This window comes from Haliaeetus albicilla, chromosome 3, assembly GCF_947461875.1.
Source record: "Haliaeetus albicilla chromosome 3, bHalAlb1.1, whole genome shotgun sequence".
Lineage (NCBI taxonomy): Eukaryota > Metazoa > Chordata > Aves > Accipitriformes > Accipitridae > Haliaeetus > Haliaeetus albicilla.
In genome coordinates this window covers 56,723,873-56,748,815 of record NC_091485.1, presented here as the reverse complement: position 1 = coordinate 56,748,815, position 24,943 = coordinate 56,723,873, and the positions used below count along the sequence as shown (strand labels likewise).

At 41.3% G+C, this 24,943-nt stretch overlaps 1 protein-coding gene across 8 annotated transcripts in view; it reads right to left on the bottom strand.

Moving 5' to 3' along the window:
• OXR1 (oxidation resistance 1) overlaps nucleotides 1-24,943 on the bottom strand; it is a 302,655-nt gene that overhangs the window by 246,677 nt on the left and 31,035 nt on the right. For 7 of the 8 annotated variants that reach the window (XM_069779895.1, XM_069779893.1, XM_069779894.1 and 4 more), the window contains one exon: nucleotides 12,924-13,002. In XM_069779895.1, the coding sequence (XP_069635996.1) occupies nucleotides 12,924-12,940 (17 nt within the window). In that variant the 5' untranslated portion in view covers nucleotides 12,941-13,002. Of the gene's footprint in view, nucleotides 1-12,923; nucleotides 13,003-24,943 lie in introns of those variants that run through there. The other variant, XM_069779892.1, reaches the window with a different exon arrangement.

Genomic DNA, 24,943 nt, shown 5'->3' with positions numbered 1-24,943 from the left:
CCTGCTTTCCTGGAGATGGCGGAACACCTGCCTGCCCATGGGAAGTCTGAATGAATTCCTTGTTTTGCTTTGCTTGCATGCACAGCTTTTGCTTTACTGGTTAAACTGTCTTTATCTCAAACCCACGAGTTTTCTCATTTTTAGTCTTCGATTCTCTCCCCCATCCTGCTGCAGGGGGGGAGTGAGCAAGCGGCTGTGTGGGGCTGAGCTGCCAGCTGGGGTTAAACCACGACAGGCAATCAGCATTGGACAAAGCAGAAGATATCCAAGCAACAGCAGTGTCAAGATTCTTTACTCAGTACCTGGTGTAGGGTTTACTGAATAACAATAATAAAAAATACCTCTGCATTGTCATGTGCAATTTTGCTTACCTCCCTTTTTATATGAGAAACACTTAATTTTCAGGAGACATTATTATAAACACCAACTGGAATATAATAAATAAACAGCAAATGTCAATAAACCTGCCTCTCTATCTGACTGGTGTCAGTTAAGGTAAAATAAAGATTACAATCTCTGTGTAAGCAAAGTTATATAAGTAGGTGAGTGGGTTTAAAAACAAAACACATATCTCAGAAAGTTATATTTACCTGTCAAAGCAAGTAAACTACCAGATGAAAGGAAGGATAAATCTGAATATGATTAAAGCCTTATTTTTTTCCCCAAAGAGCACAGATTTAGACTTGCTGAAGTCTGCATATTTAAAATACACAATAATAAAGATGAGCTATTGAGTCATCACCAATTATTTTAAGAGCAAATTGTTTATTTATAAAGAAACTGACATTTATAAAGAAAGACAAGAAGGACTCACAGTTGAAGCAGTCTTTGGGGCTTGGAGGGTTTTTTTGTTTTGTTTTGTTTTTCTAACTTAATTTACTTTGCTTCATTTCCATTTCTAACTTCAGAAGTATCACATTTCAAATCTTTCCTTTTTGGCTTCTCCTATTATGGCCTTTACAGTTTGTGGCAAACCTTTCACACACCTTAATAAGATGTCATCTGTTAACGTGATAGTCCTATCTATCAAACAGGTGAAACTAAATAAGTGTTATAACAGAAATCAAAGCTGCCCAGCAGTCAAATGTCACAAACACCAATTTGTTTAGCTCTTTGGATAATGTCGCGTCCCCACCAACTGGACTAAACGCAGTTAAAATTAAGAGGAAGCTGTGTTGAGTTTTCATAGAGAAAAGGTGAGCACAGGGCACCAGTCTGCCTTGTGTTTTAGCTGCTGAGCCTCACCAGCAGCCCACATGGATCACACTGGGGACGCTGGCATTGAACAGGTTTCTAGCATCTCCACCCTGAGTTACAATGCCCACAAGAGAAATATGGCTCAATGTCAGGACTCTCCCTGGGCTGTCCTGCATGGATCGCAGGCATAGCTGCATTACTTTACCGTCCTCTCCTAAATAACCTCTCCTCCATAATTAGACTTACTCTTTATCTGCAGTCTAGCCCAGTATCCTCTTAAAACACACAAGAACATCCATGCTGGATCAGACCTATGGTCAGCCTAGCTCAGCATCCTCTGGGATGGTGGCCAAGACCAGCCCTAAGGGAGAAATCAATACAGACAGTGGCAAACAGCAGGGCAAACAGTAGGACAAAGCTTCCCAGCTCCTGGGAATTTGGGATTCAGAGGCTTCATAATATAGAGGTATTTCTCTGTGTTTCACAGCCTGCAACAGACTGAGGCTGCTGGGGACCTCTGGGGATCCACCAGTCCATCCTCCTGCTCAGAGCTGGCTCAGCTGCAGCAGATTGCTGAGGGCCATAACCAGTTGGGTTTTTACTGTCTCCCAGGATGGAGACCATACAGCCTCATGGCAACCTGTTCCAGTGTTTGACCACCTTCACATTAAAAAAAAGCTTTTTCTTATGTTTCCTGAAATTTTTAGCATTCACATGCTGCTGCAACAAATTCCAGAGCCTGCCTATGCACTGCCTGAGGAGCCATGAAGAAACCTGTATGGGGTGGGGATTATAATAAGGGCAATGTTTCTCATATCTCACTACACTCTGCATGGGACCACTGCTCTAACATAATGTGAAGTGATCTTAGAAAGGTTTTAAGACCACAGAAAAGGTCTTAAGACAACAGCATTCATTACTTTTATTGGAATACTCTGAGATACTTAATTTTCCTGGGTTGTGGACTTTCACTGTGTTGCCCAGTTCTGGACTTTCACCATGTCGTCCATAAGGATTCCTTTCTTTGTCTGTCTTTGTCATGAGCAGTGGAGGCATCTAGCATTGCTCCGTAATACCCAGAGAACCAAGGTAATTCTGTTTGCAACTAGTTTCTGATAATAAATGCCAAACTATTTCTCATCTCTCAGATTAGAAAAAGCAGGCAAAATGCAATGACTTGCCAAAAGGTAAATAACCTTTTGATGGCATCTTCCATTCTTGGAGCTATTCTCATAAATAGCTTTTTTGCTCTTATGATGCATCTGTTGCAATTATTTCTCCCCTTCCCATGAGACTCCCCATCTGCTATACACATCTGAAATGGCATCTTATAATTCATGCTAAGAAAGCAGCCTTATCTATTCAAGACTTCAGATTCACTTTTTCATAAAGATCAGCAGGAATAGAGAAAGATATTAGGAAATCAGACCTAGAATTCTGTGTTCAGAAAATAACCTTGTTCATGTTAAGAAACAGACAAAAAAAAAAAAAGAGGCTTTAGGGATGAGGGAAGGTTTCATCTGACAGTACACTTCACAGGAGAATATGCATTTAAAATAAGATGAATAGAAGGAGCTGACCAATCACTTGTCATACAGAGGAACAAAAGAGTTTGCCATGATAAGGCTGAAGCCACTGGTGTTGTTCTTTCACTGTGGTTATTTAATGCAAAGAGTATCTGAGTTATATTAAAGATGGAAGATCAAATAAGGATAAAAGCTAAGACTGTGTGGTCAACCCCAGCCCCTCATGGAGTTTGTTATGCAGTTTTGGATTAGCTCTTGAGAAAGCTCAATTTCTTCCGGAAGAAAAGTTAAGTGAATAATAAAGCAGGTTTTCTACCTTGGTTGAAACATGGATAAAAGGGTGGAAGTCACACTGTATTGAGGCCATAAAAAGATTACAGAGATTAAGGCGAATACAGTATGACGTAACAAGTCCTGTACACACCTGGGTTGGCCCTTTTGGCTTTGCTATAACGCAGATAGAAGAATGAATCATACACCAAACATTATCCAAAATAAATCATGCACCATATCTAGTGGTAAATGAACTATCCCTGCTTCTCAGAACTGCTCTTTTCATAAAGAGTCACCTCTCTAGAGAGTCTGAAGAGAACTGAGTGAATTTTCTTCCTGTAACTGTAAGAACCAGGAAACAGCGCTAAAATTCTCATGTAAGAAGTTCAATTTCAACAGCTAGAATTTTAATATGGCTACCTAAGTTTTGCTATAAAAATTATACTTGTATTAACAATGAATTTTTGGATGTTTATAAGCTTAGAAACTGTTACAGAAATGAGAAATCAAAAATATTGGCTGTAGGCAAACCAGCTTCCAGTGTTCTTCTGATAATTACAATTAGGGAGCTTAATGAAATCCAGCATATCAGATTAGTTTCACAAACCTTACACCTCTTGACTTGTACTACCATGACATCCTCCGACAAGTATGGAGCAAATGGATTAGATCTGCAGACTAATTTTATAGTCTTCCCTTCAGACTGATTTTCTTGTATTTCTGGCAATATTTAAGAAAATATTTTCCAACTAATGGAAAGTCATTTAGTGCTCTCACCAAATTACTCCTCAATGAGTCTGGAGCAGATACACTTTCTTTCTCCCAAGTGCCTTTGATTTCTTCTCTGTACACACAGACATGCACTTAATTAAAACTTTCCATCGAAGTGGCATTAGCTAGACACACAAGGCATACCAAGTTGCTCTTGGGCTTCCTGCCAGAAAGCCAGCAGTGCTGATGCCTTCTTTCATTTAATTTAAAGTGTCAGCAAAACAGGCAATTTATGACCACATAAATACAGAGCCAACAACCTATGACCACTATCTGTGGCAATACAGCACAGACGTAGCCATTTAGTGCATCCCGTTCCCTCGGACTGGTTCATGTTGCGGAATGTGGAATCAGAACATGCTTTACTAAGTGTTTTCTGTAACACCGTAATAAAATAAATCACCAGTATGAGTGTTTAAAAAGGTGTCAGGGAGCAGCATGAACAAATCCCATTAGCAGACAATGGGATTTGTGCAGATATCTACTATTTACCACGTTGAAAATTTAACCCCGGGGCTTTATACATAAAAGCAGGATGCAGGCATATCACATTGTGAAATGAGGTTTGGTTTTTATCAGGATATTGGGATTTTTATTAGGAAAGAAAGATACAGGGAGAAAAGCCTTATAGTGTTATGATGGCGGGCAGGGATTTTAAAAAGCATCCACAGAAAGGGAGACATCTGATAAATCATGTAATTGCTAGAAGCATTTGAAAAAGTCTGTAGGACATGACAACAGCTCTCATTATGTGGTTCCAGTTCTGCTTCAGAAGGTTTCAGAGATGTATCTGGCAAGCAACCCCCGAGAGAAAATGTATTTCTGACCACCAGTGTAGCTATTCTTACATGTGAAAGATGCAGTAGAATCTAGGCGATGCCACTTAGCTCTATTAGGTGCTGATTGTCACACGTGCCTTTCACATTTAAGTGTAAATTAAACTAGAGTGGTTTTAAATTGAGACTAGGTTTCATCTGAGGCAGCACTGATAACTCTATAACCTACAGACTTCATTTCCTAAAAATAAGAGAAATCTTACAAAGTTATTTTTACAGCCAGAATCTAACAGGAGCAGTTCTGCTAAGACTGGAAACACACCAACAACTGGAGATATCTTCAGGGCGCTGAGGCCCAAGCTCAGCAAGAAATCTGAGTATGAGGAAAAGTTGATCATTGTCTGGGAAATATCTTTATGCTTTCTTGTGCAAGAAGTGACTGAACTGGGGCATGAGCACCTTCAGCTGACTTCATCATTCAGCAAGACTGACTGACCTTCAGTTTACACCTTGGCATATTTTTCTTCCAAATTAATTTCCTGAAAAGCAAAACGAAACATTTTCCTCATCCTGCATACTCTTGGTAAAGAGTATTGTGAAAAAAATCAGGTGAAGTCCTGACTTCTAGAATAAGAGCAAAAGAATTTCACTGACTTCAGAAATGCCAGAGTTTTGCCCTTCAGCAGGAGCTTGAACAGAGTGTAACAGGGAATACATCCCTGTACAATGAAGAGCCCAGCCACATACATGACATATCTTAAGGGTCTTGCTCAGAAACTCTGTGCCTCCTGAACCTTCTAAAGCATAAGGGAACAGGAAACATGACCAGAAAGGTGTCTGCAGTTTTGCTTACACATTAATTGCTTGAGAAGTAAATAAACACGCTAGTATTCCAATGCAAAGAAAAACAAATTAAAAAATCCAGTCACTGAGGTGTTATGTCCTCTTTGTAATCTCAAGTGCCAGCCACTTGTGAAGAAGGATCTTATAGTATTGAAGGTTATAACTGAAGTGCAAGTGTGATCCTATAATTAAAGAATCTGCAGGCAATTGTAGGGTTCGGCGTTCGGAAGATCTCACGATGTCACGGAAAGTTAGAGGGTTAGTCGCAGCCTTATGATGTGTCTGTAATCCCACCTACCCTTGTTAGTATAAAAGGAATTGACTGCGCAATAAAAGGCGGAAGTTGGCGCTCACACTGTGTGTGTTATCTGTCTCTTTCCCTGGTCTGGGGGTGATCAGTGATCTAATCGTGGCACCTTGATATGCGGCGAACGCTACAGGCAATAATCATGACACCTAAAAAACCTGCAAGATACAGCAAAGAAACTCAATAGGAGAATGAAATAATTCTGAGTATTAGAGCTACAGCATGAAGTTGGTGTAGAAACGGGGATGACTTTCTCTAACAAAAAGATGCACACAGGTTGGCTGGTTAGATCACGCAAATGCCTTTCAAAGTCTCTACACGAGGCAGAGTAGAGCCTTATTGTAAAATAGACTTCTCTAAAAATATAATTGAGAAAACGTTAATCACTTAAGATAAATTTAAACAGACTTAAATTTCTTTTCTATTTCCATTTGTAAAAACATAGATTATATCCAAATATTACTTCATAACTTATAATTAAGGATGCAGTTGCTTGAGGTAATTTTTTTAAAAGCTGTTCACCATAGCTTAAATTCTTTGTGATTTTATTTGTATTTATAGGAAGCCAAATTTTTATTAGATGGACTGGTAAACTAAAAATATGTATTTTCTATATTTTGTTATACAGGCAACCATTTTGTTTGAGCTTAAGCTCCAGTATATGAACACTGATTGGGCTTTTTACATTGTACTGGCTCTGGCTGGGATGGAGTTAATTTTCTTCATAGCAGCCTGTATGGTGCTGTGTTTTGGATTTGTGACGAAAACAGTGTTGATAACACATCAGTGTTTTGGCTATTGCTTACACAGTGTCAAGTCCTTCTTTGTTTCCCACTCTGTCCCCCTGTCTTGTGTGTCCCATCCCCCCTGCCCTCCCCCAAGTAGGCTGGGGGGTGGGCAAGAAGCTGGCAGGACACACTGCCGGGGCAGCTGACCAGAAATGACCAAAGAGATATTCCACACCTATACGATGTTGTGCTCAGCAATAAAAGCTGAATAAAAGGAGGAGGAAGGGGGGACGCTTGTGGTTATGGCATTTTCCTTCTAAAGTAACTGTTATGTGTGTTGAGGCCCTGCTTTCCAGAAAGCGGTTAAACATCTGCCTGCCAATGGGAAGCAGTGAACGAATTCCTTATTTTCCTTTGTGCACTTTTGCTTCACATATTACTCTGTTTTTATCTTGATGCACAAATCTTCTTACCTTCCTTCTCTTTTCTCCCCATCCCATGGGACAGTGGAGTGAGGGAGTGGCTGTGTGGGTGTTTGGTTGTTGGCTGAGGTGAACCGACCACATAATCTGTAAACTCTTCAGGACTTTTTCTGCAGATCCATGGCAAATTAAATTTTTATCATCTTACTACTTCATTAGTTAAACATTGTTACTTTGGGGTTTAATTTCATTATTACCAGAGGAACTAAAAAAGATCATAATCCTCTTCCATCCAGTAGGAGGAGTAATATTCAGAGAAGTGAGACTCAAAGAAGGTAACAGAGGATAAGGTTTCAAGAAGTGTATGTTTAAGACAGCTACCATGTTGCAGAGGCCCAAATGCAGTGTCCTGGATGGACTTGGTCACAAGGAGATCATTAAGAATTTTGGTGAACTGAGTCCAAGCGGGTGAACTGAGTGCAAGAGGCAGAAGATGCACAGTACATGCTCGGACAAGATAGAGACAGAAAACAGGAAACTGGGCACAAAGGCATCAGAGAAAGTAGTGTGTGGCAAATACCAAATCCAATGAAAAGACGAAAACTAAGCAGATGGAAGACTTGACAGAGGAAACACCTGACAAAGATAAATTGCCAATCTACAGGGAAGCTCAAGTTCTGCTGTACGGTTAAGTTCTAGAGCTACAAACACATGAAGCTGTCAAGAAACACAGAGAACTTGGTCCCTTACATCCTGAATCAGTTAGAACTGGGGTAGTGTGAACATTTAAGGTGAAGAAGAAAAATCTTCCCTGCTGCTATCTGATGTAAGCAAGCAATCATTCATAACTGGATCAACATGCTCAGGTCCACGTCCTCTCCTTCTTGCTTACCCACACCTAGAACCAACGCTGCTGAGAGAAGCCATGGGTTATCAGAAGAGAGCCTCACTCCATATTGAAAGGATGAATACTGCAAGAGAGAGACCATGTATGCACTGAAGGCTTGAATACCCCATCTGAAAAGTTATGTGGCCTATTAATAAATCTGAGCTCTCATTAAGCATAGCATAGGCTGGAAAAAATGGCCAGGTGGGTAAAAGTGAAAAAAGAACATTGAAAACCAAGAAACAGTCAGTATAGGGTGTTACACATTCTGTTGCCCTATATACATCTGTATACTAGACTGTGTCTGTTCTGGTTGAATTAGAAACCAAGTCCCACAGCTGCCTTATCATTTTGCATGATTCAGCCTCCAGGCCCCAAAGCAATGAAACAGTGCAAGATACTGGAAGTTCATATTGGGGGAATGGTAGTAAGTTTAAATGAGTCCATGTTAATAGGTATTATTTTGCAGTTCACTATCATAACAAAGTTCAGCAGTAAGAAATTTAATTCCATAACAGAGCAGAAGAGACAAAGCATGCTACAGCTTCATTCAAATAGTGTTACTTCCAATTAAAAAGCAAAAGAAAGGGGATAGCAAGCACCATGTGAATTTAGGTCAAACCAGATAATTATTTTTGTACACTTACAAATCCCAAAGAAAAGAACTTTGACATATAATCTTAGTGTTCAGTAATGGACACAGTTTTGTGGCCATCCACTGGCCATACTTCAAAACCCAGCAGAGGTATCAGAACAAACACACAAACGGTCCAGGACTAATGCCAATAAAACCCATGAAATTTAGAAACCATGTGTAAGTATAACCTTTCTGCAGCTAAGGGGAAAGAAGAAACTAGGCTTATATTATCTTGAAAACACTACAGTCTGTTCATATCAGGAGCTTATAAATTAACACTAGTTCTTTAACTTTCTAATCAAAACCAGATATAAAAATAGGAAGTCAGTAACTGTCAGTGACTAAAAAGCTGATGTGTCTTCCTGAATCTCTTCACCCTCCTTCTATACCAGTCACATTACTTGCCCAACTCAGCTATCATCTAAGATTATAAACATGCCAATATAAGTAGACACTGGAAGAAAGGTTTGTTTTTCTACTTAGCACAGGACTCAAATTGCTGCTGACAGACCTGGCTAAAAAAAACTTATTATGACTTTCCAAGGTGGCTGTTTGGAATATAATTTGGAAAGAAAACTATTTGCCTCCAGAAACAACTGCTGTGCTACGAAAGTCTTGGACCACTGGCCAAGTCTGCCAGCACTGCCATTCATGCAATCTGGCCATCCACCACGAAGCACCCAACTAGCCCCTGGCACATAAGAGAAGTTACCAGCTGCATTAGCCACCAGCGCCTCAGCCTGGAGTCACACCCTGTAAATAAAATGCTCTTCACAAAGAAGACCACAATAAAAATAAACCCTGAGTTCACAACAGGGCGATCAGGCTGCCTGGAGATCAGAGTCCTTTCCTCTTTTTGTTTGCCTTTTCTTTCTTTCCTCCAAAATAGTTTGAATTAAACCTGGTAACACTAGCCCTCAACAGCCTAAGCGCTGGCAACAGATCAGACAAGCTCTAGCTGCTCTCTTACCTCTACGGACCTTCTTGAGGTTCAAACCAATGGAGGGGAAAGGAGACACCATGCACTTATGGCAGGAGACAACTCAGACTTGGACATGGCAGCTGACTTCTAAGTAGCCAGAGATACTAGTGGTAGTCTGCACTTCACAGGACCAAGGTGGTATCCTCCACAAGCCCAATTCAAACATATGCCATGTGCAAGGCTCCTCAAAAAAAGGACAAATGGATGCAGCTCCAGAAATGGAGCTGTATTGCATATACGCTTAAGCAAATGTCCTCATACTTCTCACCTCCTGCTTCTCACAATTGCTTCCTTCAGTCTCCTAAACTCATTTCGGGAAACAAATGGCTGGGCACTGGGGGTTAGATTTGTCACTTAGGCCATCTTTTGAAGAGCTCTGATCTAGGCTAGAGAAGGAAAAGAGAACTGAGCATGCCATCCAGGAGAAATACTCTCCAGCTGCGTGGACATAGTTTAAATGAGTTATACAACATAAGGTTTCCAAACTGAAGAACATATACAACCATAGGTTAGAGTACCCCTGAACATCATGATGCCAGTGGTAGGTAGACAGTCAGACAGAGTTTACTGCAAATCCTGAGGATGTGCTAATTTGGGGCCTATCTTCGCAGAGCAACTTCCACACATAAAATTGGTTCCCACAAAATAAAAATCCCTTCTCTAAAGCCATTTACATACTTTTCCCTTCCACAGGAGGACAATCATATCGGCAATTGCTCTTGCAAGACTGAAATAAGTACGCAACATGAATAATACAACACATCAGAAACTCATTGGTATACATACTCAGTGCTAGTGTCTATTGTAGATTTAATTAATTGGAGAAAATTAACACGATAGAGAAAAAGATGAGAGCAGAATACAAGACAACACAGAGAAACCACAATAGTTCAGTATTTAAAAGCATGGGATCAGCTCTCAAATTAAACTGAAATCAAGAGGAATTCACCTCTGTTAGAGATGTCAGTTCACATTAACAATACAGCTTCTTTTAAAGCAGCTGAGAAATGTCTTCCTCACATACAAATTTTGCCAAAGCTGTTCTGATAGGACAGTCACTTTTATCGACTTCATTATTCAGTCCATTCAACAGGGATTAACCACTAAAAATAAACTTTATATGCAAAATCAAGAGAAAGGTATAAATAAAAAAAAAGGAGCTGAAATACTATATACCTGATAATTTCCAAAGATCTGGTGGCAAGAGATAATTCAATTTATGAATCAGAGTTTTGTAATTTTGTTAAATGTTTTGTGGAGATTATAATTAGCAAGGTATTATTAGAACTAATTAAAAACTAATTTTACAAGAAAATAAACCTTAAATCATCCTCTCCTATAGAAAAATAGCTTTGTTCCTCATGGTATTTCCAAGTAAATACAGTATTTCTTTTTAGGAAGAGAATTAATGTATCAAACCGAGATTTTCAAAACCTCTCTATATTAGGCAGTCTGTTTGTAGCAGTTTATAACCTTTGAAAATGATCAATAAAACCTCAGGATTTTCTTGTTCACAATTAATAGTCCTCTCTGAGAATTAAATTCAAAATGCACTGCAATTGGGAGAACAAAATACCTGACAAGTACTCAATCACTGCCTAACTAAAATATGGTACCAATCTCAAGAATACTCGATGTAATTTCCCAGTTTACACACAGGAGGCTACTATTATGGAAGTCCCCTCTGCCTCATTCCCTCCCGGAAGCAGGAAATCCTTTATTGATTGCAAGTGGTTCAAAACAGTCTGCGTAAAGTGAGAAATAGCAGAACACAGTACAGTGGAGAGGCAAAGAACTTCTGTTCCCCAGATGTGCCTTTTTTCATAAAACCTCTTGTTTGCAGACATGAAAGAGAATTTCATATTGTCTGTAATATTCCTTATGAGGAATTTTCATTTGCATAGTAATCAAGATTCAACCTGGGAGAAAAAAAGATAAAGGTAATTTCAAGGCTACCAATCGAACACAACTCTTCATCTTGCCATTACTTTAAAATGCTAAGAGAAGATAAAGTGACTATCCCGAGAGTAAAAAAATGTTTAGATCAGCCCAGAAGGAGTTCATATGGGGCAGTATTAAACTGTGGCAAAAATAACCCACATGAATATAATTTAATATAATAATTTGTTTCACTTTGCAGAATGTCTTTGGTTAACTTGAGTGTTAATATTCTGCAGAGGCAATCAATTAAAAGCAGAAATCCTCAAATGGGAAGTTTGCAATTCTATTACTGTACCCTCAGCAACAGTTATCTTAAGCTCATCATGCTGACAAAACAACGGATTCTGTACTTGCCTAAAAATAAGACCAAAGTTTCCTTTTCCTGCAAAGTTACTATAAAAACGTACTGCATTCGCACCTTGTATACCAGGTAACAGAATCTGGAGACGATGCCAATACCACTTCAGACAGACGCAAAATATCCCATTGAATTTGTTGCCATGTGAGGCAGCGGTGCCCATGGTTGCAGGAGCACAAGGGCCTGGGCAGCCCCTGGTAGCACCCTGACTCAGGCGAGGCTGCAGCTCACGCTGAACCCTTCGCAACTGGTGTGGGACCTGATGCCTCAGAAACCCAAGCTGCTTTTTCTTATTATTTGCCACCCCTGATTCCTGCAGGCATGCAAGATGCTGCTTCATACGTGCTAATTCTTAAGGGCAAGCTAGCCTCTCCTCTTCCCAACAATTCAGAAGAGATGAGCTGCTTCTCCAGGTACCAGATTAAAGGTGGTCTGCCACTGCACGGGGCAAACGTTTCACTAGGCTGCCATGCGACTGGGGCACAAGTGTTAAGTCATTGACTAGCTTGTACTAAAAACCTAAAAGCCTACCAACAAGCAAAAAAAAAAAATCAGGGAGTTCACACAGGGGAGGAATGCTCTATAGTATCTTTGTTCCACAGAGAAATCACACTTCCCTGCAGAAGACCCATAGGTGCAGAAGCTGGTACCTGGCAAGGTGCCTCAGGTGCCGCAATGGTTTGTGTGGCTGCAGGAACTGTGGGGGAAGCAAAGCCATGCTGTCTGCTGACGGATACAGGAGCAGAACCACACTACCTGATGCTTAAAAGGAACACTTAAAAGAGCACAGGAAGTAGAGAGCATGGATTAAAAAATGTTGATTTTTGAGACATTTGGGGTATGGCATTGAATCATGCAGAATAAGAGATGGAGATTACCTTATATTCAGTATGGACACCCTAAAATGGCAAAAAAGAACCTATCTTACACTGGAGCTTTTTTGTCCTGGTGTTACTTTCCACACCCAGAAAGCAGGAGGGATGCCCTCCAGCACTACTACAATGTCTTCTTTGGCAGTCTTGCTGTGACCCATTATGCCTTGGGGATACTATTTGCCTTTGTACTACATGGCCTGTATGCCACATGCCTATCAATTAAAGTAGACCAAAGCTTACAGCAAAGAAAAACCAATCAATATAATAGAAAGGGCAATATATCTAGCTGATGTATTTTGTATAACAATACATTTGGAAAATGTAAAATTTTCAGATTAGAGTCACAACAGCCATACTATTTTTTGGAGATGAAAAGCATAACAACAAAGGTGAAAACTGACCTCTTAGTGCCAAACATAATGGTGTGGGCTTCTTTCACATTTATGAATGCACTGCTCTGCACAGGCTGTTTCTGTTTACCTGGATGAGAAGAAAGAGAGAGATTTTTAGATCGAGCAACTCAGGACCTTGATTTTAATGTCCTGAAAAATAAATACATTAGCAAACATCTTCCAGTGCAACTTCACAGAATACCTGGCAATTTTATAGAAATACAAAGGTTAGCAAAACAATGTAAAGGTTAACAAACACAAGATAAAAGTTAAAAAACCTAAGATCAAATCCTACTGGTAGGGCTTAAACCTGAGGTTGTTAGAGCAGTCACTCAACAAAAGAGTTAAGTATAATGCTATATGGTAGTGCAACATCTAAAAGCCCTTGCCTCTGAAAGGGCAATTCACATGCCCAACTGAAATTCAGGTGCCTCAAAGCAACTAAACGACATCTTCCTGAAATGCCAGTCTCCACACGGCTATATAAATTTACATCTTAATTGCATTTTGATGCTCAATTTGTTGAATGACTACCTTAGTAAATTAGTCACTTTTCCAGAAAGAAACCATTAATATAAATAAGAAATTCCCTGGAGTGGGCCTACTAAGTATGGACCTCAGGAAACATTATTATTTGAACAAAAAGGAATTCCAACTTTCATATAAAAAATAAAAATATGAAAATATTATAGAATAATAGAATAATTAGGTCAGAAGGAACTGCCTAGTCCAACCCACAGCTCAAAGCAGGTGTAATCAGATCAGGTTGCTCAGGGATATGTCCAGTTGAGTCTTGAACACCACAACCTCTCTGGGGAACCAGTTCCAGTACTTCACCACGATCATGATAAAAACATTTTTCCTAATACCTAATGAGAATTTTCCATGTTACACATGTGTCCACTGCCTCTTATCATATCACTGTATACCTTCGAGAAAGATCTAGCTCTACCTCCTCTATATCCTCCACTCAGGTACTCGTTGACAGCACTAAGGTCTCCTCTTGGCATATCTGCTAGGGCTGAGTTGATACAGCTCTCTCAGCTTCGTGTCATATCCCATTTGCTCCAGTCCCCTGACCACCTCCTTTGGTCTCCATAAGTCAACATCCTTCTTGTTCTGGGGAGCCCAAAACTGGACATGGCACTCCACAGTCAGTCTCACAAATGCCAAGTAGAGGGGAAGGATCTTTCCCTGACCTGCTGGCTATACTCTTACGCATGCAGCCAAGAGATGCAGGTGACTTTCTTTGCTGTAAGGGCACGCTGCTGGGTCATGCCCAACTTGCTGTTCACTAGGGCCCTCAGATCCCTTTCTGCAGCACTGCTTCCCAGGCGGCTGGTCTTATTCCATTCCATGGGCAAGACCTTGCATTTGCTTTTGCTGAACTTCATGAGGTTTCTGTCAGCCCACTTCTCCAACCTGCCCAGGTCTCCCTGCAGAGCAGCACTGCCCTCCAGCACATTGACTGCTGCCTGCAATTTGATGGCATCCACAAACTTGCTGAGAACTGCACTCCATCCCATCACTGATGTCATTAATGAAGATACTAAACAGCGTTGGTCCCCGTATTGAACCCAGAGGGACCTCACTAGTTACAAGCTGGGCGTGACATTTTCTGTTTTCCAGTCATAAAGATCCTCCCCCAGTTGCCATGACTTTTCAAAGATGAGAGAGCAGCCTCACAACGACATCAGCCAGCTTCTTCAACACCCTTGAGCACATCCCATCTGGTCCCGTGGACTTGTGTACATCCAAGTGGGCTACGAGATCCCTAATGCTGTCTTCCTCTACTGCACATACCACTTCACTCTGCTCAGGCACCTGGGAGGCCTGAGGACAAGTCTCTCTAGCAAAATCCAAGGCAAAAAAGGCATTGAGTACTTCAGCCTTTTTTCCACACGGCCACACTGAGCAATGGGCCCATGGTCCCCTTGCTTTCCCTTTTGCTGCCAATGTACTTACAGAAACCTTTCTTGTTTCCCTTCACCTCCTTGGCTCATTTCAGTTTCAGCTGAGATACAGGTTTCCTGACTGTATTCCTGTGTGTTCCTACATGTCCCACATTCGCCCCCAAGTATCCTGCCCTGCTTCCACCATCTGTGTCCTTCCTTTCAGTGTTTGCTCCCAGTCAGCATTCAGGCCACTCCTTAACACAGAATCCATCCTCCTGGCTTGCCCACTTGGCCTTATCACCAGTCTCCGAAAAGCCTGTATCCATCCACTCCAGCACTGCAGTCATGAGGGCTATCCCGCCATTTACCTGTAATCCCAATATGGTCACAGCGCTGCAACCGTGCATGAATTCCTAATTTCTCCCGGTCGTTGCCATGCTATGTGCGTTTGGTAAGCTGGAGCAGGAACCTGCCTTCTGCTGCCCAAAGTCTTTAGCTTTCCCCCTCCTCCCTCTTGAGAGCCACCCTCCACTACTTGTTCACCCACGGTCTGCATCTGTCCCTCCTTCCTCATTTCGCATGGCTCAGGCTCTTATCTTTGCAGAGTTTCTGCGAAGACCCCGGGTATCTCCTCCTCACTTCTCTAGTGGTGCATTGTCTGCTCATAATTTCTACAGGTCCTTCCCCAAGCGAGTCAGCACCTCGCTCAGTGTGCTGTCCCCAGGAGAGGCCCCTGTCACCCAGCCCCAGGAGAGGTCCCAGGTGTTCTGCAGCCCCACACCAGGCCAGCAGTAGCCTCCCTCGGTGTGCCATCTGAGTCAAGGCCTCCAACGCGCCAAGGACATTAGCACCAGTCGGTGCCAGGGAACATGCCCCGCGGGGTGTTGAGACCACCACTGCACACCCTCCAAGCCACCCCAGGCAAGTTTAAGCAGAGATGCTCTGCATCCCTGCTGTGCTAACGGCTGTGACAAGCGTGTCGCTGCTGCTCCCCCTGAGCTTAGCCCTCCCAGAGCAGGAATCAGCCATTCCCAGCAGCAGTCTGGATGCTAAGGCGCCTGAGGCAGCTCCCAGCAGGACTGGAAGCAGAGACTCAAACTGCTGCGCAGACTGGGAAGGGCAATCACGAAGAGCAGCCCAGGCAGGGCTCTGGGTGCCCTGCATGCTCCCAGCCCCACTGACTGAGTCCCTTTCTCAGCCCCTGTTCACAGCACTCTGGTCCTTCACCGCCTAAGGAGCCACTAAATAGCAACTGGAAAGTGCGGGCAGGTGCCAGCCCCTCCAGCTCGAGGCTTGCCCCACCAGGTCCCTATCCAAGAGACTGCAATGGCTCCATGACCTTGCTTCACCTCCCTTGTGAATGCCATTGCACAGGCCCACTGCCCTCACAACATGTAATTCTGATGCTATTGGAACCTTTCTGCCTTCCTCCCAAATGTTCAATTTAAAGCAGACATAGCTTACAAAAGAAAAAATTCTATCCTAGTTCAGTTCCTTTTTTAAATGTAAATGCGCAATCTAAATACAAATGTTTTGTTCATCAGGAAGAAGCTGTGATTACATGATCTTGACTGACAGGAGGATTTTTGTCTACAAACTCCCTCCTAAATTCATAAGATGCTCAAGGGGACTTCACATCTCCATGTCACACCAGATAAAATGACACCACATAAAATGTCGTTACCTCCAGGCGAGGAAGTGGTATTTTCACAGCACCATATTTCATTATGGGTTTGGGCAATGACATTTTTGTCTCAATTTACCAGTTGCTCTTAAAGCATTTCCTTTTTTGTTTTGTGTAGGAATTTTTGTTTTGGTATGGCTCCTTCACTTGTACAGCTGCAAAGAGTCGAAGGGAACCTCTCTCTTCCTTTCCATGCCCTCTTGTTCCAGAATCACAGCCTTGCAGCTGGGCAAGCAGCACAAATATCATCAGCCTGAAGTACATTTTCCTTCCCATGCAATTATTCTCCCTGCCACTCACTAACATCAGTTGCTCTACCTTGAGAGCATAACAAATGCATGCTTCAAGTTAGCTGTCTTGATTGGGAATTTCTAAAGGCTCTGAGTAAGCCAAGTGTCCACTCCAATTGAAAATCAATGGATTTGGGGCACGCACATTCCCTGCATGTCTTGGGAAATCACACTCCAGTTCCCTATTTAGTCAGGCTAACTGGGAGCCTAAGATATGCTTACACTGTCAGATATGCACCTTAGAGACGGAACACGGATGAGATTAAGGACTGCAACTCAGCCTCTGCCCCAGTGCACACATTAAACATCTCAAGCCATTTAGACAGCTGATTATACAATGTGGAGCCTAAATCTGTAAATGCACTACAAAGATCTGAGTCAGTCGTTCCTTTTCTCTTAGAAGTAGCAAGGTTCAAGCTCCTTAATTTAATTTTCAGAAGTATTTAGGTTGTGACCTGGAAGTCCAGGTCCCATATTTGAAAATGACACAGTCACTTATGAAGCCAAGAGCATTGGTGGAACTTTTGACACTGAAAATTTTAACCCCAGTTTATTCAATTATTTGATGATCATTTCTGTTTCCACTAAAGAGCACCATTCACAAGCATTTATTATATTTAAGCATCTTACGTCAGTAGTTAAGACTGCCTTCATGTTTGCAAGAACTTTAACTGAAGGGCTCTGATGCCTTCTGTCTCTTCTTGGATATAAATAATAAAGTTAGTCATGACATAAGGTACTGCAATTTCTCAGAAAACAGGACAAGCTATTTGAGAAAAACCAACAGGTATAAAATTGCTGAGTAGCTGAAGCATCCTCCCTTGAAGGTGACTGGTGCAAAAGTCAGAAGAGCAAGGTCTTGGATATGTTGCCACCTACCTCAGCAGAAACTTTGCTGGCAGCATCACCTTCCTTTTCCTTGAGGCACAACTATATCCTCTTTGGAAAAAAAGACTGATATGGTCATCAAATATATTAAATGAATCATTAATTCAGACTTTGGATATTTTTTCCCTTGCACAGAAAGTTTTTGCACGGACATGTATCCCATTGCACTTCACTAGCTTAGCAAGGGTAACTGTGTCAGCTACTGCCTTTCTGCTGAACCTCATCCCTCTCTGGTGGAAGGTACCGTCCTCAGGGCAGTGGCAGAACAGCCTGGGAGAACCGTCACTCTCTTCTAGACAGCCACATTAAACTGCTAAGAAAGGCTGTTTAAAGTAAGCAGACTCACTTTGCACTGAAGCAGATGAGAAATAATCTTTTATCTGCTTGGAGATAAATTCTGAAGGCTACGACTTTCAAAATAAGAATCTTCTTAGTAGCAATAGTGATTTCTAAAATGATGTTGTAAAGATGCCATTTTATACAGTAAAACTGGCACAAAAATTCAGTAAACCTTTCATTTACACCAGATATATTTAAGCATAATTTACTAAGATTCACACTGACTGCTCAAACCCAAACCCATGCAAGTTTGAGCACAAGTATCAAGAATAAAACTATTTTCTGTTAAGAAATGATTGTATTATAGTGATAAATAAGGCATAAAATGTTCATACAGAATTACAAAAAAGATCTTTATCAATGACCTGGAGGAGGCAACGGACTGCACTGTCATCAAGTTTGCAGATGGCACCAAATTAGTGGAGACCGGTTGATATGCTTAAGGGCAGGGCTGTCATCCAGGGAGACTTGGACAGGCTGGAGGGATGAGCTGACAGGGACCTTATGAAATTCAGCAAGGACAAATACAAAGTCCTGTACTTGGGAAGGAAGAAACTCTTGCAATGGCACAGGCTGGGCACTGCCCGGCTGGAAGGGCCCTGGGGCCAGCAAGCTGAGCACGAGCCAGCAGCGTGCCCTGGCACAGAGATGGTGAACAGCATCCCGGACTTTATTAGGAGGAGCATGGCCAGCAGATAGAGGGAAGGGATCATCCCCCTTTATTCAAAAATCATCAGACCATTCCCGAAATACTGCATACAGTTCTACAACCTACCCTCAATGCAAGAAGGATGCTGATAAACTGGAGCGAGTTCAGCGTAGGGCCCCCAGGCTGGTGAGGCTGGAGCACTTGCCCTGTAAGGAGAGGCCGGGGGAGCTGGGCAGCTCCAGCCTGGAGAAGGGGTGGCTCCAGGGGACCTAATGGCTCCTTCCAGTACCAACAGCAAGGTTATCAAGAAGATGGAGCCAGCCTCTTCACAGTGATGCATGGTGGAAGGGTGAGAGACAGTAGGCGTGAACTGGAACGAGAGGCTTTGCCTGGATATAAAAGAGGTGCTTTTTTTACCATGATCACAGTTGAGCAGTAGACCATATGGCCCAGAGAGGTTGTGCAGCCTCCCTCCTTTAGAGTTTCTCAAAACCTGTCTGAATAAAGCCCTGAGCAGCCTGGACTGATCTCACAGCTGACCGTGCTTAGAGCAGAAGGATGGACTAGAGCCCTTCTGAGGTCCCCTCCAACTTGAGTTATACTGTGATCCTGTAAGGCTATGTATAAAGAAGGAAAAAAATGGAAGGGGATGTGAAATAATGGTTGAAGCTGGGATAATTAAAATATAATGCTGGTACAAGTATGATGGCAGGATGACTACAGATTTTTTGTTTTAAGGAAATAGCAAGAAGATAACACTTTAAAATTTCTGTTCTGAAAGGTTAGAAAAATAAATTATATTAAATTCCTCTCAGAAGAGGTAGACTCAGTATATTTATATACAGGACTAAAAGCTGCAAACAGGAGCAAAATATGTCAAAATATAAACCTGACTTAGTTGAGCTGAAAGATATTGAAAGCTAGGAGGGGGCAATAAGCAGGTGAGGCAAGACCTGAGAAATGAAACACTACTACGCACAGTAAGCCTTGAAAAGTAAGAGCAGAACAAAGTATCTTCCACAGACAATGGGAAATACTGAGTCACAAAAGAGCAACCAAATCCAAAGATTTTGAGAATTGTTACATTTGAAATAAAAAGAACTATACATAGCATTTTAGCAGTTCAAAACAAATAACCTAAAGAATGGAAAGGGAGTGACTCCAGTACCCATAGCATTGGGGAGACCTGGAATAGATACCAAGTTTATTAACAGCATAACTATTCCACAGTTTTTTGCAGAAGCAAACAAGTGAAGAAGAAAAACATAAAAAGTAGAAGAGAGAAAACGCTAGTTCAGTACTTAGGCAAGTATAAGTGAACATAGAGTCATACAGATCAGGTCATGCTTACATAAGTTACAGTATGATGAAGTGACAATGAGAGCTAATGGGGATGAAACAATTTTTGCACTTCAAGAAAGCTTTGATATACTGCCACATTAAAGACAGTATGTGATGGCTTTTGATACAAGTATTGTGGCTGCAGTAGAATGGAAAGGAAAATTCTAAGAAAGACTTGGCAGTCAGTTAATTCAGGCTATCTCTGGAAAAAGACTGCTGAGAAACAAATCAACAAACAAGCAAATCATGAAGTTAACTAGAAATACTCCAAATTCTGTCCTTGCCACAAAGCAATCACTCAGTGGAAACAAAACTTCTCCATTTACCAAAACCAGTTACTGCTGTACTTCACTATCATAATCACTTTAAAAAAAAAACCCCAAACAAATGGTACTAATAATGTAAAAGAATCTAAGGCTCTTAAACATTATTCAAACTTCACAAGTATGTCACAATACAATATTTACCAAATACATTGCTCTAAGTTCTTTATACTTGTACCCCAAAGGCAGGGTCTCTGTGTTGATGGGACCTGCCAAAAGATTGCAAAACTACCTAAACACTTTCCTGTACTCAGCTAAATCACCCACTAAACCACACTACATTTTTTTGCTAAACTGTACTTTCGTACCTTTGAGGCCTTTAACTCCACCCAATGCCATCAGAGATTAAAAACATGTAATCTTGATATTTAGTGTGTCTCAACAATATATAGCATTAAACCTAAACACCATATCATATTAAAAGTTACTGACTTGCTGGCACTTCAAAAAAAGCATTCTGGTAAACTCACCAACACCCTTAGAGATACCAAAAGACAAAAAAAAAAGCATAAGAAAAGGATAAGATCACCTACAGATGCTCAGCAGAACATTTTTAGTAGGTCAGTGCTTTTCTCCTGCCCTCTGTCTTGAAAACGTTGGCTTTCTCCTGTAGATGTCTGTCCTCTTCCATACTTGAGGAACTGTACAGACTATTTTAATCTAACAGTCTGAACCGCTCAGAGTAAAGGAACCAAGTGATATGCAGATATATACGAAACATATAAAAGCAAGAAAATGTCACCTGAATTTTCTAGTACTTTACACAGCAGTGTAAAAAAACTAAGGCGCAAAGCAGTATGAGAAACGGTTTTACAACAAGTAGCCCTCTGCAGTATAATAGGATACTTAGGATCACAACGTCTTTCCAAAAGCTATGCTTGAAAAAACACAGGCTACGTCTAGTCAAAGACACTCGGATCATACAGGGTTAACTGGAAGAAACGTAATGGCCCATGGATACAAACAGATTGCTTACTTCTGGCCTTAAGCTCTGTGAAACTCTGCCTCAGATCACTTATTTCAGCCTTTGTAGTATATTGCACAACCAGACATTTCAAAATGAAAAGAAATAATTTCTTCACACCTTTACAAAACACGCAACACATTTATTCTCTATATCGTCTAGCTAGATTTTTTTTAGTTTTGTTTAATTACCTTAACACTTGAAGGAAGAATACCTTAAAATTCAAATAAACAATTAAAGGTTTAGTTTAGCAGCCCTTGGAGCTAACTCGTTAGTGGCTTCTTAAGCAACTAAATGATAAATAAAAATAATTTAGCCAATAAAATGAGGTCCAATTCAAATAGAGAAAAATGAAATGTAGTTACTAATGTAAAGACTGATTTATCTGAAATGTAGATGAAATCTTTAACAGCAATTCTTCTGCAGTGAAATAAACCCAACTGCCACCTGTTGTTGATCAAAGGTCAGTTCAGTATCAAGAGTTTAATAAATAATTCATTTTGCTTACTGTAAAGCATGAGGGCAGCCAACATTATGGCCATTCAGAAGTATTATAATTCTGTATTTTTTCATTAATATGTTTTTTCTGATATCTAAAGGGAAAGTATTTTAGAAATATAGAAATTAACTTCATATATTTGACTATCATGATTATTTCAGGTCAGCAGTCTTTTACAGCAACCACGTAGTTGCCAAAGATCTAATACTATTGTCTGTTGTGATTACACTTGTAATCCTGTTAATTTAATCTTCTTACACTTCCAGTTTTTTCTTTACAAATTAATTATGGCTGCTGTATGCTTTTCATTTGAATCATACACTTGCCATGACAGATGTTTTCTTCTTCCAAAATGAAGTTAAATATTTCTGGTTTTAAGACAACAACGAAAAAGAATTACCAGTTTGCTGCCTCATTCCAGTGACAGCTTGGGTGACCTCATCTGATAATTCTTCTTTCATCCCTTGTTTTTAAACCCCCATCTTTCATTCTTTAAAATAATACAATCACCAAAGCCTCACAATATCCTTCATTTCAATTTGCTTTCTTTTGTTTCTCTTCCTTTCCTACATTGTACAATACCATATATGTATCTCTCTTGTGTCATAGCTAAGTGTAGCTTCTGCCACAAAATCCACAGAGTATATACAATGCGGCAATGCAGGTGTGCTCTATCACTCATTACCTGTTAGATCATCCACCTCGGCCTGTAGGTAATTAAAGGCAAATCCTAACCGCTGTAGTAGGAGAGAAAAAATTTCTTAGCATGCTCTCTCTGAGCATGCTAAAGAAATGTATTGATTTTTAAGTAAGACACATAAAAACAAACAACCATTTGCCCTGGGTATTTTGACTTCCTTCACCTTCACGGCAGCACACGCAGCTTCCTTTCCTACGATTTCAGGATAAAGGGACATTCCTCTACATCCTTTAGGTCATCTTAACATCTAAGTTGCTTGGAAATCTAAGGCAAGGAAAAAAAAAAGACAGCTTCTCCTTCTCTAGGCACAATTGCTGGCCTATCAATTATTTATTATTAATTAAGTAGTGGATGTGCCTATGAACAGAAAATAGCACACATTCAGAGAAGACTCACAGGGAGTAACCAGCACTGATCAGGATTTCATTATTTTTCTTTATTTACAAAGAGTTATAAAGCCTGCTGAAGTTTGGGGGGTTTGGGGGGGCAGAAGCTGAAAATAATAGTAGGCTAAAAAAATTGACTAAAAAAACCCTTTCCAAAAGCTCACCTGAAGTCAATGAACATTAATGATAAAACTAAATCTGCTGAGACGTAAATGGTAGATGCAATGGTTCATTTACAGCTGCTCTGAGATGTGAAATTGGTGCTATTTATCCACCCCTCTCCTCTCCGGGAAAATCAAGAATATCCCAAGTAGACACAAAAGGATCGTGAATTTAATGTTCCTCAAAGCTGAAGAAACCAACATGACTTGCAGCAGGTGGGCTGCTGCTTTCAGACATAGCTCAATGACAAATTTCCTCCAGTAGCAAGCGAGGTCTTTCTCTCTTCAGGCCTATCCTGGTTTTTAACTCCTACTCCTCAGTGTGCCGTCCCTTTAGTTGTGCAAATATAATGTCATACAGGACTACACTAAAACCAGACAGCTGAAATGAATCAGATTAATATCCTCCCTCAAAAAAAAATCTTTAAAAATCAGTATTTACTTAAGAAGAAATTTTAATAGATCATTTCAATAACATAGTTTAAACTCAGGTTGCATTGGCACAAGTAGAGCATCTGTGAACTCTGGAATAGCAGTTTCATAAGCAGACTTTAAAGTCAAAGACAACATCCAGGTCATTACTTCTCAAATTATCATTAAAGTTTAAAATCTTTAAGAAATGCTTGTACCCTCTATAAAATTAGTTCTAAAGGGCATTCGAAAGTCAGGTCTTAATCTGCACAGAAAAGACATAAGCTCTCAGACTGTATATCTCACATATATAGTAAATATAAAGTCAAAAGTGTGTTGAGCTTGGCTGGCTGCCAGGTGCCCACCAGCTGCTCTCTTACTCTCCCACCTCAGCAGCACAAGGGGAGAAAATAAGATGGAAAAGCTCACGGGTCACGATAAGGATGGAGATCACTCACCAATTACTGGCACAGGCAAAACAGACTCAACTTGGGGAAATTAATTTAATTTTATTGCCAATTAATTGTAACAGAGTAGGATAGTGAGAAAAAAAGCACATCTAAAACCACTTTCCCCCACCGCTCCCTTCTTCACAGGCTCAACTTCACTCCTGACTTCTACCTCCCCTCTCAGGCAGCACAGGCGGATGGGGAAACGGGGGTTGCGGTCAGCCCATAACGCTTCCTCCTCATGCTGTTCCCCTGCTCCGGCGTGGGATGCCTCCCACAGGATCCACTCCTTCACAAACTTCTCCAACGTGGGTCCTTCCCACGGGCTGCAGTTCTTCAGGCACAGACTGCTCCAGCATGGGTCCCCCACGGGGTCATAAGTCCTGCCAGAACACCTGGCTCCAGTGCAGGCTCCTCTCCATGGGCCACAGCACCTGCCAGGAGCCTGCTCCTGCGTGGGCTCTCTGTGGGCTGCAGCTTCCTTCAGAGCATGTCCACCTGCTCCAACGTGGGATCCTCCACAGGCTGCCAGGCAGATATCTGCTCCACCGTGGTCCTCCATGGGCTGCAGGGGGACAACTTGCTTCCCTACGGTCTTCTCCACAGGCTGCAAGGAATCTCTGCTCCAGAGCCTGGAGCACCTCCTCCCCCCTTCTTCACTGACCTTGGTGTCTGCAGGGCTGTTCCTCCCTTTCTATTTTTCTCACTCCTCTCTCACAGCTGCCACACAGGTGTTTTTACCCTTTCTTAAATACCTTATCACAGAGGAGCCACCAGCGTCCCTGATGGGCTCAGCTTTGGCCAGCGGCAGGTCCATCTTGGAATGTCTGGAACTAGCTCTGTCAGACATGGGGGCAGCTCCTGATGTCTTCTCACAGAAGCCACCCCTGCAGCCTCCCTGCTACCAAAACCTTGCCACCCAAACCCAATACAACAATCTTACTTCTGTCTGATTACAAGCCATTTGAGAAACTGTACATCAGACTTCTATGTATCATTTGCTAATGCTGCAGACAAAATATAACATAGTTATATAATTTACAGCAGCAG